Raw genomic sequence first — 17,720 nt, 5'->3', positions numbered from 1 at the left:
ATGTTATTATTTTTCCAGGCACTCATATGTTTTTTTTTTTCCCCCTCACCTCTGACACCTCTCCTCATTTCTGGGGAAACAGAGAGGGGAGGGAGAGTGAGAGGAGGAAGAGGGGTGGAGGACAAACACATGCAGACCATCAGGGAACAGCTGCTGGCTTCCATGTGCTCTGTTGGACTGCTAAGATGGAACTTGAAGGAAAACTCTTTGAAAAGTGACAGCCACATTTTACTGGAACTCACTCTTCTCTGCCTTCCTGCAGTGGAGAACACTGGGCTGGGAATTTGGAACAATTTTTATTATGGCAGAATTCAGAAGGTTCTGCTCCTGTAAGTTAGGACCCAGTTTCACTGCTGCAAGCCGGGGAATATGGCGTTGCAGCCCTGTTTTTGTACCTCATCTCATCACCAGTTATTTGACACTATTTGATAAGATTTATTTGAAAAATATTTTTTTCTAACCCAGAAAAATAGAAAAAGGGCATGACAGTAGTGTCGTAAAAATCACTGCAGTTGAAAATATGCAACACGCAAGATTTTCTTTTTTAAGAACAAAATTGACAACAGATCCAAATGTGCTCTTCATTTCCTTTTACTGCACCAATTAAATAGCCGGCCAAGAGACGTTTCAGCAGGAGTCTCTCCCACACGTTATCAATGACTTGAACAATATCTGATTTCAAGTATACATCATTTCCTCTAAGCTTCATTACTCTCCTTTTTTCCATGTCTACAGCCAAAATCAGACAAAGAGCTCTCTATCCTCCAAACATCTATACAACTGATCACACAATCAGAGAGGCACAGTGGGTAATAGTGAATTTTTCATTACTGGAAAAACAAGTCACCCAATAGCACAGATTGATGCACTGGCTTAGTTAGAGGATGGTGGAATCATGTACTTTTTGAAAAGAAAAATGCAGTGATGAAGGTCTACTGGAGAGCTCAGATGTATGGAAATGTCATGTTAAAAAAAAAAAAAAAAAGACAGTGGCCGAGGTTGGCTTATCATATTTGTATTTCAGTAATATGAAGACAGTTGTTACCAACCATCAACAGACTATGAACAACAGCAACTGAAATGACAAAGATCATTTATGACAATGTATCAAAATAATGAAGGACACTGTTTGCATTTTGAAACCAGCAGTCATGAAGGCACACTGCACCCATATGGTCTTCACAAACCTGTAAAACAACATGGTGTGATGAAAGCAGACACACCCCAGTAAACACTTTAGTTTCAGAATATGGTGCTTTAATGTATGGAATGGGAATGTATCCATGAAGTATCCATGAAGTATCCATGTATCCGTGTATCCTTGAAGTGAAATATCTTTATGACTATTAGTATTTTAAAACTGAGACACAGAGATAATGAAAGTAATCACATGGGGTAGACTCAGTTCAGTAATGTATGAGCTGTGAGGATATGAGGGAACATGACAGTAAAAGGAAAGAGAGGCAACTCATTTAACAGCCCAATTTCTGTGCTACGCAACCATACTGTAAAAATAAAGGACAACAGAAGGCAACTAATAATACATTCCCAAATGGGACAGACACTTCAGTTCAAACAGAGTGACCGTTAAATAGGCACAGCAAATGATTAACACGAAAGAAAAAAAAAAAAAAACCCAAAAAAACAAAATAAATGTTGGTCATGGAAAATCATGGCAACAACAGAAGTGGGTGGATTGTTAATGAAGCAGAATATATCGCAAAACAAGGAAAAAATCATCAAAAAACACACGGGTTTCTGACAGTTCTTGGGAAAACTTTCACACATAAACATAAACACGTTAGTCCAAAATATTTTGCATGAATAAGTTAATAGAGTGTGCAAGGCCTTTCCATTACCTCAGTGTATATTGCAAAGATTGTGAACAAGCTTATCAGCCCTAGTAGAGGAAACTGCATTATATCAATCATGGAACTATTTACAACTATACAGCCTATACAATGCAGAGGAGGTGAATGCAAAGCAAATTGAGCAATTGGCTATTCCTATAGTCATGACTACATACATACTGTACATTACCGTTTATGTTAGTAGAATTTACATTGCAGAACATTTTACACTGGATATATGAAATAATGTGTGCTCAGAAGGGTGCTAAAGGATCTGAGATCCTCCATGATAAAACGCAGATTTATAAACTGGAGCAACATAAGATGACTAAAAAAATCTTGCCATAAGGTGCCATAGCCCCACACTGTTCAGTTTAGTAACCAAGGTCCCTTTAACTCAGTATTCAACTCAGTAATTTCAATATCCTTGTGTTCCTAGTGTGGCACTGATCATGTCAGAGAGGAACAATTCAAACAGAAAACACATAGCCCTTAAACAAAACAAAAGCTGTAAAAGGTTACAAAAAAAAAAATGAAACAGTGGCCCACTGAGAGATGAAACATTGCCACTTACTTTCCCCTGCTGGACTTTTCATTTCCTTTGGCTTTCCTTTGAACTTTCTGTGTCTTTCTCATTGAGCATCATTTCATAACACTCCATCTTTACCACATACATGCGCTTAACCTTTTCAAAACTTCCCACAATCACTTTTCCTTCTCTTTCAGACAAACATCTCTGAAGTTTATCATCATTAAAAGTCTCTTTTTATAATCATAGGGTAATATTTCCATTAAATATTAAGTTGTTTGATTCCGGGACGTAGAGTCAGATTCAGAGCAGCACCTTACATCTGCCGGGTTATTCCTCCTCGATTCATAAGACTAGATCAGGGTTGTACGGTCAACGATTAGGCAGGGGTAGAGCTCTTATCACTGGCCAGACTGGGTTTGGGGTCTGGTCTGTGTGGTTTGTGCTGAGGGCTGCTGCGGAGGTTGTCATCCATCTACAGTACAGGATGTACAGTTTAGCTTAGAACACAGACGCATGAGCAGAAAATAATATTACAGGGATTTAGTAAGATACACTATATATGTAAGTACAGTTGAGACTGCACCTTTCAAATGCAGCCGTGAACCCATGCAAAGAATAGAAAAGGAAAGCAGAAGCACCTTTTCTATTAAGTTGGACTCTTTGTTTACAAGCTGAGTTAGTTTCTGTAGGTTGGCATCCATTGTTTCCTGAACAGGTGGGGGAGGACCTGGAGAGAGATGAAGCAAGAGGACGCCGGCAGAAGAAAAAGGAGATTACACAGAATTTGTGGAATGGGAGCAGTGTTAAGTCAGTGAACACCCAAAAAGAAAGCAGACATGCAATGTAACAAAGATGTGAGAAGAAGGAAAATTCTCATGATGTTAGTTGTTTGTGTGTAGCCAAATGTATATATTCCTCCACGTCTTTGTGTCCGGATTTTACCAAGCTAAAGCCCCAAAATGTGATTATTTCCAGAGTGCGCAGCAATCTTACAAGGGTGGTCTGTGCTGAAGTAGACTGCAAGGATGGTGTCACAGAAGCGTGTGAGGTTGTCCAGCTGTCTGAGGTGGCTCTGCAGAGGGCTGCTGGGAAGACTGGCTTTCTGGAGTGGAGCCAAAAAACCGAATACAAAGGCATCCAGACTGGTTGGCCTACAAACACACACGTATACGAAAATAAATTCAAGCGATATCGGGCTATGAATTGTGGATATCAAAAGCAGTATTACACATATTGTCAGAGGGCTTTATAAATCCTCAATTACAATGAATAATTTTGTCTAAATGAACACTGCAAAAAGCATTCTTCTAAGTATAATTTCCATAGAAGGATTTCTGTGATACATTTGTGAAGACCCATTCCCTTTATATCAAAGCCCTGATCAAATGACCAACTGAATATTTAATGAGAAAAACTAACAACTCCTAACCACAAATTTAATCATACAGACAATATTTCCATCCAAATTTTTCAAGCTTTTTCATCATTTGATGTAAACATGTTGTCCTTCAAATGAACGTTGAGGTCAGCAAACATTAAAAGAACTCACAAATTGCCAAAGAAGTAGTTTGCTGTTCCCAGTCTGTAGGAGAGGAGATTCAGGCACTCTTTAGCATCACTGTAGATCTGAGGCAGACAGAGTGAGCAAGATTTACAGTTGTGAAAAAGAGAACTCTGCACTCACAACCACAATGAGTTAACATATTGACAGAGCTGACACAACATGTAACTGATGAATTAGACAGATCAGTATCTACCTTTCCCTCCACCTCAGTGATTCTGTGTAGCGGTGCCTCTCCTTTGGTTAAAAGAATGCGGGAGAGGGCGGCGCTGGCATGGCGATAAGGGACAAGAAAGTTAAGAGGGAACGGTGAGCGTGACGCAAACCATGGCCGTGTCAGGTTGGCGTAGTTTTCTGCATCCACCCAGAAAGTGTGCAGCTGTGGGACACAAAACAACACTCTAAACATTAACAACACTCACAGATTAGTGTTTGTCAGGAAACAAACAGAGGAGAGATTTACCAGAGCTGGTTGCAGTTTCTCTCCAAGCAGGGCGATGTATGCCATGGTGTCTGCTCCTTGTCTGGCTGTCAGCTCATAGTCTGCATTAAACCTCTGAAAAAAAGAAAAATCCTAAATATTACTGTAGATCCACTAATTCTTCTAAATGGGTTTGGGGACATAAAGACCAGGCGACAGACGTTGGCAGACTCTCACCTGTTTTCGCAGGAAGTTGAGTATCCGTGTTGGTTCTTGCACTGCTGAGTCTCCACAAAGCAACTCTGGGACTGTCGCTGCAGGTTGAACAACCAGGACATTACAATTCAAGACAAAGGTAAAGCTATTTAGAGTGGCAGCGCATCTGCATTAACATGTTCTTAAGGTCTTGTAATTTACATTGTATTGTGTACCTACAGTGTACATTAATTCACATCATTGAGGAATCTAATCAGATACATAAAAGCATAAGAACTTTGGTTTTCAACATTTTCTGGTATGTTTTAGGGTCCTCGAAATTTAAATGATAATAGCAATTAAAGTATTACAGTTGTCATGTGATCTAAAGCATGCAATACTGTTGTAGTGTTGTTATTTTCACAAGTATGAAGGAAGCCATAATCCATATCTGGATTATACAGATATGTATAATTTCTTTCAAAATTATATATATTGTATGTAACAAATATTCCTATATCTGTCACAGAATTCTCGGTCGACCACATATGTATACCAACCAATCCCCATGTGGCGTCCCGACCACAATGTTATGAATTTCTGGTTTATGAGAGGCTGCAGCCCACCTGTTAGAGTTTTCCATGTCCAGTCTATGGGAGAAACTGTGACTTTTGCCCCAGAAAACTTAGCGTATGCCTGAAAGAAAACCGACACTTGAATCAGGAAAGATGGTAAAAAAAGACAGCAGTCAGTGCATTTATGAATAAAAGTCAGTCTTAAATGTTACACTGTAATTATTGATCGAAATGCGAACGTATGCAGCATACAACCTTCAGGGGAATACTTCCTGAGCTGTATACAGCCCCACTGCAGGACTGTAACACTTCAATCAAGCATAGGTTTTATATGATATCAATCTTCTAATGCAGCCGAATGCTTGTTGCAATCAAAGTAACATCAGCAGGAATAAGGCACTGACTCTACATGCATTTGGCACAAGGGACCACTATTATTACACTGCTGACCTGAAAAAGCTTCATTTATAGAAAGAGTAAAAGCAAGCAAAAACATAAGCAGGAAAATAAAAAAGACAGACCAAAAGAAAGACAAATCAATGCATAACTAAATCAGTTAAATGAGGGCTGCAACTAACCATTATTTTCATTAATTAATCTAATAATTTGTTGATTATATTTTTCAGATTTAGGGTACTAAATGTCAAATAACAGCAAAAACCTATCACAATTCTCAAGGAGACGCCTTCAAATGTCTTATTTTGTCCAACTAACAGTCCAACACCCAAAGACATTCAGCTTACAATGATATAAAACAGAGAAAGCAGTAAATTATTACAGTGGATGAAAAATGAAAGCAAAAGATAACCGAAACAATACATTCATGTTAATTAAGTTTAAGGGTTAAGTTTTGGTTTCTGCTTTTAAATCAATTTCCTGAAAAATAAATTAATTGTGCATATGATTGAATTTTCTAGTTTTAGTTCCTATTTTCTAGAAATGCCTTGTCACATATTAAATGCCTGTTATCATCTTGATAAGATAAGTCAAGAAATATCCCTGACAAAGGCTTACATGTTTATTTTATAATTGTATTAGAATTCCGTCAATAAACCAACACAGACCAAACCAAAAAAAAATCATTAGTGTCACTTATTTAATGATTTAAAAAGGTGACATACGTTTCATCCTGGTCAGTAAATGAGTCAAAGTGTCACCCTGTGGCAAGAGTTGTAACTGCATGGATTCACTGAGGGACAACATGATAGACAGCCAGCAAACAACTCGCTATTATTATCTGACGGGATTATTTCTACCTCGGCCACATTCGACAGTTACCCAGCAAGAGAGTGAGGGTCAAAAACAAAACAAAAAAATCAAAGAAATGAAGAGCGGACCCTGTGCAAGCTGACCTTGAAGATACCAAATCTCTGTTAGCAGTGATAGTGACTTCTCACAAACAGCCACTCGTGAAGGACGCACCAGGCAGTCAGCACAACTGTTATTTCGCTGCTGGTAAAACATGAAATACAACTGGAAAATATTATTTCCTATCCTGCACATCGACGCAGCCGACAGGCAAATTGCAGTAGGTAAGTTAGCATGGACGCTAACCAGAGATACACAGACAGGATGCTTAAGCTTGAGAGTAGGAATGGATATAATGATAGAATGGTCGTATATATGTATATATATATATTTTTTTTTTTAAACAAGCAGACGATAATGTTACCAGAACTATGAGGGAATCGGTGTGGACAGAAGGCAAACCCCAGTCTCCTCCCCAGCATCTCAGCTCCATGGCAGCCGCCATGTTTTTGAGTCATGGAGGGAGCTTGTGACGTCACGAGGTACCGTGGCATCAGAGCCTGCAGAGGTGGAAAAAAAAAAAAAAAAGTCAGGTGAACAGATCTCGTGACAAAATCAACTAAACAAATCAGGTGAAGAAAACCGAGTGTAGATATCAGATGAAGAAATCATCTGACAAAAATGAGGTGACGAAAACTCAACCAAAAAAAACATAAAACAAGTGAAAATAATCAGGTGAAAAAAAAGTTCTTATGTGTTCATGTCAAGTACTAAGATGAACTGTTACACACATTTGTAGTGACATAAAGGAATAATAATGTGACATATGGATGTGCATATTAATGCAGATGTGTGTGTGTGTGTGTGTGTGTGTGTGTGTGTGTGTGTGTGTGTGTGTGTGTGTGTGTGTGTGTGTGTGTGTGTGTGTGTTTTTTGTGTGAATTCAGTCTCGGGCTTGTGTTATTCACTAACTATACTGGTTCATTCCTGGTAAATTCTCATTAGTTTTTTTTTAGTTTGTTATTATGATGCTTTACTTCACTTTAGGGAACATAAAAATGGTAATTAAAGGTGAGGTAATCATGAAGGAACAACAACTCCCCACTTTATTAGAGGAGACACAGAAAAATAGTACACCTAATGAGAATTAATTTATTGACATACGTAAAACAGCATGAACGAGAACATATAACGACATCAGTGAGAAATCCTTAAAGTCTAGTCCTTACAAATTAAACTGGATTGAGGAAGATCATGTGATTCGTAAGCTACTGAACGGCTACTAAAGGACCTTGTGGTGAGACTGTTTTGTCAACCGCTGGATCCAAGGTCAGGAATGCACTCTCAATCTAAAATTTATGAACTGATTTTTTGGCCCAATCCTCCAATTAGATAAGGAAGAAACTCCATTATATACGCTGTATATACTTTAAATTTAGTTTCAAACTATCTCTTGTTAAGTGACTGATTGGATTTCCATGACAAATAGTAATTTCCATTTTTGTAGTGTTTTATGTATTTTCAGCAACAATAACATGACGTGTGTCCTGGAGCAGACTGCTGAAGGCTGCCAGGCGTTTGGTCAGAGCCCGGACAGCCAGACACAGACGAATGTACAGTGATAATGCACTGAGGGATGGTAAATGTCTCTGTTTGGATCAGCCCAGCAGCTGAGATGTTGAAATGCACTTGAGGTTAGTAGGGAAGACTTTAAGACGAGTACCAGACCTCTATCATGAAATGTTTCCAGGGTTAAAAACTGTCCCAAGTCTAACCCTCTTCGTCCTTCTTTCCCCACATTCTCCAACAGATGGAATTTAGAAAAGGTTTGCAGAGGCATTTAGAACAGGTTAAATTAAATTTAATTAAAATTCAAAACATGTGACATACAGTTATAAAGTTCAACTGGCTTACCGAAGATGATCTAGGAAATTAAATCCATATCTATGATACAGGTTCATGATGTTTATGAGAAGCAATTGCCAGCTGGAATCAGGTTTTCCTCCCTTTAGACCCAGGCAGAATCCTTTTCGGACATTTTTAGAGTTGGCCGAATATAGACCGGCTGATTTAGAGTACTTTCTTACGCTGTTATATCACTAATCCCCGAAAGACAGTTGACACAAAGGACTTAAGATTTATCTTGACTCTAATCAAATAGAGACATAAATACATTAAAAACACCATCACATTTAGCTCATACAGTATAAGTAAGGCAGTGCTCCGACATTCCTTTTTAGAATAAAATACCATGCACAATGCCTTATTTTTTTGTTGTAAAATTCTTTGTTTGACTGTTTCTAGCATGCAGTAGTACTATTTCAGCTTTTGCAGACAGGGACAGTATAGAACTTATCATTTAATCAGACGAAAGTAGCAAGGGGACACTCCCCCCAAACAATTAAAATAGTCCCTAGACTGTGCCACTTTCGCAACAGTAGCATACGAGAACACTCCCCCTTGCTTTAAAAGCTGTGCCTGTGACCACAAAACCATCTCACCTCTGCTGAAATTTTGCCTCAAGATCTGGATTTGTCCATCATTCTGTGGGTGATCAGCCTGTGACACTGTTATTAATCCGCAGGGGGAAATTTAATTCTTTCTTCAGGAACACGGCTTCTTCTGAGGTGTGTCCTGCTCTGAAGCACTGATGATGGGTATGTGGGCCAGAGTGGCTGCTCTGTCTCTGTTGCTGCAACAGCTGGTGCAAACTGTCACAGCTCAAGGCACTGGTAAGTATTGGCTCTTCACCACCCATGCCCTTCTGGAAAACATTATATACAGTGTGTTTCTGTGTTCTGTACATGTTGAACCTCTATGTATTTGAGCAACTGTCTTTTCCATTTACACATTCCTAACCATCTTACAACTTCTAATCTGCAGCAAGCTGCAAATAATAAGGGAAATGCTATTGATTTGGTTGGCATGAAACTGGACTTTTTTTTTGGCTTGTAGAGTTTGACATCCAGGATCTATTAACAGTGTGAACTAAATAAGGCCAGTCTTACACAGTAACTAATTACCAACTGAGAAAGTGCATGTGCAATAACCTTGATTTGCCTGGAAGCTACACAGAATCTTTTTCCATACAATTCTCTGTCACTTTGTATTATTCTTGAATTCAGCTAATGGCTGTGTGCAAGTGTATACGTGTGTATGTGTCCGTGCATGTGAATGTGAGTTTGTTCCAGTGGAAAGAGTTTGCTGCTGCTCCTTTCTGCAACTCTCATCTACCACTCTATAAAACACAGCAGGATACAAACATAAGCATGCACTTGCACACACACACACACACACATATGCGTGTGCACACAGACATAAACACATACAGATACACTGTCACACATAATAAAGTACCATAGTGCACTGACTCAGCAGTAGCAATCCACAGTACACTGCGAGCCACAGCCATCAAGACACAAACTCAGAAAACTCTCCATAAATATTGACGAGGAAAAGAAATTCGGCACCTCTTATAGTGTACCAGATGGAATGTTTTCAGTTGGTTTGCTGAATATTTCACACTATTGACTGAACACTATACTGCATGTTTCCCTTACCATCTATTCTACTGTGTCTTTTCTCCGAACTTTTTTGTTGCAATTATGCTAGAATGCATCCACAGCAGTGTAATGCAGGTTTTTAACAATCCTCTCCTGTATTAGTCTACGACCTGCTGGACTCTCCAGACTGCCTGCCAGACTTGCTGCAAGGGAAGCTGAAGATCAAAGGGCAAGACGAGGCTTTCCTCCTCTCTTCCTTCAGGCTCCACAACAAGGGCCCCACGTCTCTCTACAGTGTCGTCAACCCCAAAGACAACACCAAGTACCTGGACTTCAGCGTGCAGGCAAAACTGAGCAAGGGTGAATTGTTATACTGAGAAATACTGTGTAACAGTGTCTGTAACAACCACACACTACATTATGTTTCTTTGCCTCTGCCCACTCTCTGTTTTTCTCCCCTCTGTCTTTCACTCTCACTACTCCCCATCTTTAGTGATTATTCGTTACCAGAAGACTGACGGCAGATTTAGCACCACCAGTTTCAACCACGCCTCCCTGGCAGATGGCAAAGATCATCATGTCATGCTACACGCCAGCGGTCTACAGCGAGGCCCACCTCGCCTCAACATCTATGTAGACTGCAGACTGGCGCACACTTTGGATCATCTTCCGGCTGCGTTTGGGTCACTCCCGCCTGGTCCCAACAGGGTGGCACTTAGGACCCTGCAGTCAAGTGGACAGGTGAATGAGATGTTTACAATTATGACTATTTCTACATAATACTGCAGATATATGCTGCATAGAAAGACATTATTGTAAGGCCAAAACATTATAGCATGGGTAAATATGAATATATTTGACTTGTGCTGAATGAATTTCATTCTTACGGTTTGATTTATTTCTGTCCTCCATTCTTCTGTAAGGATGAACTGACAGACTTGAAGCTGGTGACAGAGGACACTATAGACAATGTGGCAACTTTGCAGGACTGTAGTGTGGATCAGGGTGAATCTGTGCAACTGCTTGGTGAGAACGGATTGCAACCCACTGTCTGACATCACCAGAAAAACGCATGCAGTAAAACCAACTTAAACCTGACAGATGTCAGAGTTTTCAAGTTTTTGCCTCTGTGGCTGTGATTTCATACAGAAACATTAGCAGGTCGAATAACTTGAAAAGTGGACATATCTTTACCGGTCTTTAACACACATTATTTAATTCTGACACTGTTTTTCTTTTGTTACAAATAATGTAAATGTAAATCATAATCTATTTTCACAGTTACTTTATCTGATTCTCTAAATCCTCTCAGGTTTCCAGGGAGGCAGGATAGTTCACGACCAGGCCACCATGCTGGAGCTGAGGAGCATGCTATCTGAGATGAGGGAGCTACTCCACCAGCAGGTAACTTGTTCTGTGTCCCAGCCCTGTGTGTCACACAGTTACAGTACCTCCTGATGGAAAGTGAAACCCGCAAAAGCAAATATTCAAATTGAGGTTTGGAAGGTTTGGAAAATCTAAGTCCTAAACAGTATTTTAATATAGAGTTATAGTAAATAGTTGAATGATTTGATGATATTGTTTGCCACCCTTTGTTTTTTGGAGAGAAAACAAAATGTGGCGAGGTCCCTGGTTGTTTAGAGGAGTTGGATTACCTACTTTTCTAAAAGTGGAAGAAAGTGAGCTGATTTACAACCATTTGGAATTTCCTATTTCTTCCTGGTAAGATTGGTTTTGCAATAAAATGTACAATTCATTGTGAAACGTGAGAATGGAGACTGTGAGGACCTGCTGATTTTACGGAGCTTCTTTGTTTCAAGGCTTTGGGTGGCCTAAGCAGCAGACAGAAGCAGATGATTTCAGATGATCATTTAAGGCTGAGGATTTGTTAGGAGATAATGCATCAAACAGGGAGCCAGAGGCATTAAACTTACCAAACACAATGAGAAAACAGATCACCTTTCTACACCCTGTTTCTTTCTGGTTAAGATTAAGGAGACAGCTTTTCTGAGGAACACCATCGCGGAGTGTCTTGCCTGTGGTAAGCAGCAGAAAAACTATTTTCATTTACCTTATTTAGACACAACTGACAAAGTGACATTTTAACAAGGTGCTTGTACATCTTTCTATGTGTGCCCACAGGTCTCGGGGGCAGTCCAGCCAACACAGGTCCAGCTCCAGCTCCAGGGCAGTTTGTCATGCAGCCTCAGCCTCTGACTCAGTGCCCACCTGGGACCTGTTTCAGACAGGACATGTGCATCCGTTCAGAGTCAGGGGTTTTCCAGTGTGCTCCTTGTCCTGATGGATATACAGGAGACGGGACGCACTGTGACGACGTAGATGAGGTATGGATTAAATATTTTTGGGGTGCATGTATCTCTGAAACCAGTAAGTGTAAGCAGCACTTGTTAGAATTTGACCGGCTTCTGTGTTTTGTTTTTTTTGTGTGTGTTTTAGTGCCAGTTTAACCCGTGTTTCCCCGGTGTCCGGTGTGTGAACACCGCTCCTGGTTTTCGCTGTGAAAAATGCCCTCTGGGATACACCGGACCCGAGATAAATGGGGTGGGCGTATCCTATGCTAAGTCACAGAGACAGGTACAAAAAAAAAACATGAATACACTGTATAAGAAACATTCATTCTGTTTGATTTATCTGTGCCTGTTAACAAAATACGATTCTTTTTCTTTATACTTTATGTACTGCTCCTCCCAGACATGTGAGGATATAGATGAGTGTCTGGGCCCGCCTGACAATGGAGGTTGCACTGCCAACTCACACTGCTACAATACTATGGTAAGACCGCTGGACCAGGTGCATGGTTATTATCACACTCTCCCATAGCCGAGTATCCCGGTTTCTGAATCCGTACTGTCCTCATCAGGGCTCCTTCCGCTGCGGCAAGTGTAAAACTGGCTTCATAGGTGACCAGGTGGGAGGCTGCCATGGTACCAAGCTTTGCCCCAATGGTCAACCCAACCCCTGTGACGCCAATGCTGAGTGTGTGGTGGAGCGAGATGGCAGCATTAGCTGTATGGTAATGATTCAGAAAATACTGCCATTTTAGTCAGCTTAACGCATGGACCTCTGCTTCATGAATGTGAATAGCTACACTATTGTGCTGTTCCACATTACATCATTTACATAAAGTGTCATGCAATAGCTTTTCCCCTGTTTGTGTCTGTGTTGTTTAGTGTGGCGTTGGTTGGGCAGGTAATGGCTATGTGTGTGGAAAGGACACAGATATTGACGCATATCCTGACAATAAGCTTGAGTGCAGAGACAACAACTGTAAGCAGGTACTCATGTCTACATCCCCTATCTTCTGTTGCAGTTAATTCACTGTAGTATTAAAACTTAATCCTGTGCATTTTTTTCTGTTCCAGGACAACTGTGTGTTTGTGCCAAACTCTGGCCAAGAGGATGCAGACAGGGACGGGATGGGTGACGCCTGTGATGATGATGCAGACAGTGACGGCATAATTAACATAGATGTAGGTGACCACAGGTCTAGCATACAATGAACTCTCACAAATTTTATGAATAGGAATTTAAGTCTCTCACTGGGCCTATGCACTCTACGGTAAACCTAATTTTTCTGTCCCAGGATAACTGCTGGCTCGTTCCTAACCTGGACCAGAGGAACAGCGATAACGATCTCCATGGTGATGCATGTGACAACTGCAGAACAGTAGAGAATCCCTCACAGAGAGATACAGACCTGGATGGCCTGGGAGATGAATGTGATGATGACATGGATGGGGACGGTAAGTGTATTTGTTAGTATTTAAGACTTAAAAATGTACTAAATTCTCATAGTTTTCTGGTTGTTCTACATCACTGGGTGTAATTAGAGGGACATGGTGCAAAACCTGTCATTGTTGTAAACGGTCACAGTAGCTGAAAAAAATAAGATGGTCATTACTATTGGAGGTTTAGTAACTGGACCATTACAGCCTTCACTGCATCAATTAGAGGTAATAACTTTAGGAACACAATGTGAAACCAAATAGCCAATAATCACACCAAAAGACTACCATGCCTAGGAGGGATATCCAAAGCTTAGCCTGTCTGGACCAGACTACCCAGACAAGAATACATTTACAGTCCTGTTTGCAGGATGCAGACAGGGACATATTTGTTGCTTTCACTGGACTAGGACCAGAACTTTGTCTTTCCAAAACATCCTCTTGGTCTTTTTTTGTGTCTGTTTCTAATTCACATCCTCTGCCAGTTAGATCATTGGCTTGCAGAGAAACAATTCAAGGGGTCATTAAAAAAAACAAACAACAACACACCTTTAAAATCCCAGCAGAAAACTGTCTTAAATGGTTTTTTTTTTTTTTTAATGATTCTTGAGTTGTTTCCCTGTAAGCCAAAGTTCTAACAGGAGTCATAAGTGTTGTTTCACAAAGGTTTCTCACATACTTCACTTGATTACCCTTTTAGAACACCTCTCATTTGTTCCACTGGAAACAGTTTTAACTTCTTGCCTTTGTGTGTGCCTGCATGTTCACCTTTATATTCTTATGCATGTTTCATGTTTAGACTCTGCTGGTTCAGTTTGGCAGAGCTCCAACATCTTGATCATTTGGTTATGTGTTTAACTCCCAAGGCTGGATTGCTAAACCCTTGGTCATGTCTGTCTCCTCTCTAAAAGCATTTTTCCACGGTAAGCCTTTGCCAGGCATTGAAGGCCACTGGAAACTATTTCACCTTCTCTTTAAACAAACAGTGCCATCTGCTGTATTTGACAGACTCTGTCTGTAGGCTGTGGTCTGCGATGCTTTTTTGTTTTCCTGTCAATGCTTTTACACATGAAATAGAAATTAAAATGCTGAGGTGTCTGTGTTCTCAGGCTTGAAGAATATTCTTGACAACTGCCAGCAAGTCCCCAACCCAGACCAGAGAGACAGAGACCACGACGGGGTGGGAGACGCCTGTGACAGCTGTCCTGATATGGCCAATCCTAACCAGGTAACAAACCAAACAACAACCTGAAAAAGATTAATCTGCTGCTGTTACTCTGACCAACAGTGTCTGTTTTGTCTACATGCAGTCCGACTCAGATGATGACCTTGTAGGAGATACCTGTGACGACAACATAGACAGGTAGACCTGTGGTATGAATGTACTGTAAATAAAGATGTATAATGTTTTGTCATTTGTTTGACCTGCCCTACCTCTTCTATGTTAGTGATGGGGACGGCCACCAGAACACAAAGGACAACTGTCCCACGGTCATCAACTCCTCTCAGCTGGACACTGACAAGGATGGAATGGTTTTAAACTATCTCTTTCTTCAGCCTTTACTTAATTAATTTAAAGCATCACCTTTAATTTATTCATCTCCTGTACGCTGACATATAGATGGCTGTGTGTTTACGCTACTCCAAATGTCTCACTTTATTTTGGTAGGGAGATGAATGTGACGATGACGATGATAACGACGGCATACTGGACAATGATGATAACTGCAGACTAGTTGCCAACCCAGAACAAAAGGACTCCGATAGTGAGTATCATTTGCTGTTTGTTCCCGGGTGTGTTCGTGTGTGTGTGTGTGTGTGTGTGTGTGCGTGCAGTATGTGCATTATTTTCTGCTGTATGGTTCCTAAGCTGTGTTTCATGTATTTCAGACAACAAAGTTGGAGATGCATGCGAAGGAGACTTTGACAAAGACAACGTCATTGACATAATCGACCACTGCCCAGAGAATGCTGAGGTCACCCTGACTGACTTCCGAGCCTATCAGACTGTAGTGCTGGACCCAGAGGGGGACTCTCAGATCGACCCCAACTGGGTGGTTCTCAACCAGGTGAACGATAGTCTCCCTTTCTGAGCTGGCCTCTTGTCTCAGAAGCCTCTGTAATGGAGTGGGTTTTCTAATAAAGCATTTTATTTAATCAGTCTCCCTATCAAGCTCGAACTTGTCCCTGAGGTTTTCCATATACGAGGCTAAATGAGTGTACCACTGAACTGGACAGTAAAATGTGTACACCTTGAACTAGTTACTTTGTTCTAATTGACAACATATTGCATGAGTACCATGACAGCAAAGATAAAGTGAATTCACTCTCTCTTGTCCTTACAGGGCATGGAGATAGTCCAGACCATGAACTCTGACCCTGGCCTTGCTGTAGGTAAGTACAGAAAACCTTCATACTTTCACGTCCTCATCTGTTATAACTTTAGATTATTTCCCATTGTCTTCTCCTTCCCTAACCTCTGCTGCTGTGTGTTTCCTTTCCACTGTCCACATCTACAGGCTACAAAGCATTCAGTGGGGTCGACTTTGAGGGAACATTCCACGTGAACACGGTGACAGATGATGACTACGCTGGGTTCATCTTCGGCTACCAGGACTCCTCCTCATTCTACGTGGTGATGTGGAAACAGACAGAGCAGACCTACTGGCAGGCTGCGCCCTTCAGAGCCGTTGCTGAGCCGGGAATACAACTCAAGGTGTGGGGGTTGTGTGTTTATTGTCATCATCAATGTCAGTATCAGTTTTTCCCCTCTCTCATCTTTTGTGGCTCTTTACCACCAGATGGTGAAATCTGAAACAGGTCCAGGTGAGCACCTGAGGAATTCCCTCTGGCACACAGGAGACACCACCGGGCAGGTCCATCTCTTGTGGAAAGACCCCAGGAATGTCGGCTGGAAGGACAAGGTTTCCTACCGCTGGTTCCTCCAGCACAGACCACAGGTCGGATACATCAGGTACAGACAGACATACACCATCACTCAGACACATACACGTTCATACTATGTGTGAACTGACTAACTAGTTTCACCTCGTGTGTGAGCCAGGGCTCGCTTTTTTGAGGGTTCAAACCTGGTGGCAGACACAGGGGTGATAATTGACACCAGTATGAGAGGAGGGCGACTGGGAGTGTTCTGCTTCTCTCAGGAAAATATCATCTGGTCCAATCTGAAGTATCGTTGCAACGGTGAGCGTCTGCAAGCTAAAGGCAGTCCACAGTACATACAACCTAAGCTGTATGCATGCTTATGAGTTTCTTTTTCTATTTCTCAACCCCTATAGACACTATTCCTGCTGACTACCAGGATCTCCGTGCCCAGAACACAGAATGAAGCTATAGGGGGAGTGATCTATCAAGGAAACAACTTGAGCCCTGCTGAAAACATGGATGAAAGGAGCAGAGCTGCACTGCTATGAGCAAAGAGGTAGAGGTCATGAGTTAGAGAAAGAGAGATGAATGTGGGAACATGGTGGACAGTCTTAGTGATGGTATTTTAACTGTCATTGGAGTGACAGGGTCTTAAGAAAGCATAAAATTGGGCATTATATACTTATCGTTAATTCAGTGTGAATGAAGCCAGTACATTCTTGTATAAATCATCAGCAGGTTTTGTGTATTTCTATATCACCTTCGGTTTTATCAGCATTTTATGAGTACTGTTTAAGAGGCAATAATGTTTTTGAATATATTGTAGGTACAATAAAGCCCTGAGCATTTCACAAAATCAAAGTACGCTTTATCTCATTTGTACACAAGGTCTTTCTTAATATTTATCTGTATGAAGGAAAACTACATCGGCAAATAAAGAAGCCACATTGCATTCAATGGATGGTTTATTGGAGTGTGAACAATGTGAACTGCAAGGCACCCACATCTCTGTATTTAAAACATGCAACTTGGTCAAAAAGTGTTTCTGAAGGTTATGGTTTTATACAGCCTTCACAGCAGGATACAGCTGTGTGATTTTAACTTTAATTTTAGTTGTTTGATATCAAAGCTGCTGACCACCATTTAATTTATACATTCATACCAATAATTCAAATGCAGGAATATTTCCAAAAAAAGATGCCA

The 17,720-nt window shown here is 40.8% G+C and overlaps 2 protein-coding genes across 3 annotated transcripts; one reads left to right on the top strand and one right to left on the bottom strand.

Moving 5' to 3' along the window:
- Nucleotides 1-1,007: 1,007 nt before the first annotated feature.
- On the bottom strand, nt 1,008-8,967 carry mtx3 (metaxin 3). Of its 2 annotated transcripts, XM_040155302.1 has the most exons (10): nt 8,884-8,965; nt 6,807-6,942; nt 5,186-5,255; nt 4,602-4,678; nt 4,407-4,499; nt 4,140-4,322; nt 3,932-4,008; nt 3,376-3,533; nt 3,021-3,109; nt 1,008-2,854 (listed from the first exon to the last, which is right to left on the bottom strand). In XM_040155302.1, the coding sequence occupies exons 2-10, from the start codon at nt 6,885-6,887 to the stop codon at nt 2,759-2,761; spliced, it is 924 nt and encodes a 307-aa protein (XP_040011236.1). In that variant the 5' UTR covers nt 6,888-6,942; nt 8,884-8,965; the 3' UTR covers nt 1,008-2,758. The 2 variants fall into 2 exon arrangements, with proteins under 2 accessions (XP_040011236.1, XP_040011237.1); XM_040155303.1 differs by lacking the exon at nt 3,021-3,109 and having other exon boundaries at nt 2,745-2,854; nt 8,884-8,967.
- On the top strand, nt 8,885-17,355 carry thbs4a (thrombospondin 4a). Its single transcript, XM_040155300.1, has 23 exons — nt 8,885-9,114; nt 10,048-10,245; nt 10,379-10,626; nt 10,809-10,911; nt 11,198-11,289; nt 11,875-11,926; nt 12,028-12,230; nt 12,343-12,480; nt 12,598-12,678; nt 12,767-12,919; nt 13,077-13,181; nt 13,269-13,376; nt 13,490-13,649; nt 14,741-14,859; nt 14,942-14,994; nt 15,080-15,164; nt 15,301-15,397; nt 15,522-15,700; nt 15,977-16,025; nt 16,151-16,347; nt 16,433-16,605; nt 16,696-16,835; nt 16,931-17,355. The coding sequence occupies exons 1-23, from the start codon at nt 9,033-9,035 to the stop codon at nt 16,978-16,980; spliced, it is 2,865 nt and encodes a 954-aa protein (XP_040011234.1). The 5' UTR covers nt 8,885-9,032; the 3' UTR covers nt 16,981-17,355.
- The last annotated feature ends 365 nt before the right edge of the window (nt 17,356-17,720 follow it).

This window comes from Xiphias gladius, chromosome 19 (assembly GCF_016859285.1).
Source record: "Xiphias gladius isolate SHS-SW01 ecotype Sanya breed wild chromosome 19, ASM1685928v1, whole genome shotgun sequence".
In the NCBI taxonomy this organism is placed as follows: Eukaryota; Metazoa; Chordata; class Actinopteri; order Istiophoriformes; family Xiphiidae; genus Xiphias; species Xiphias gladius.
This window is presented reverse-complemented; position numbering and strand designations above follow the sequence as displayed.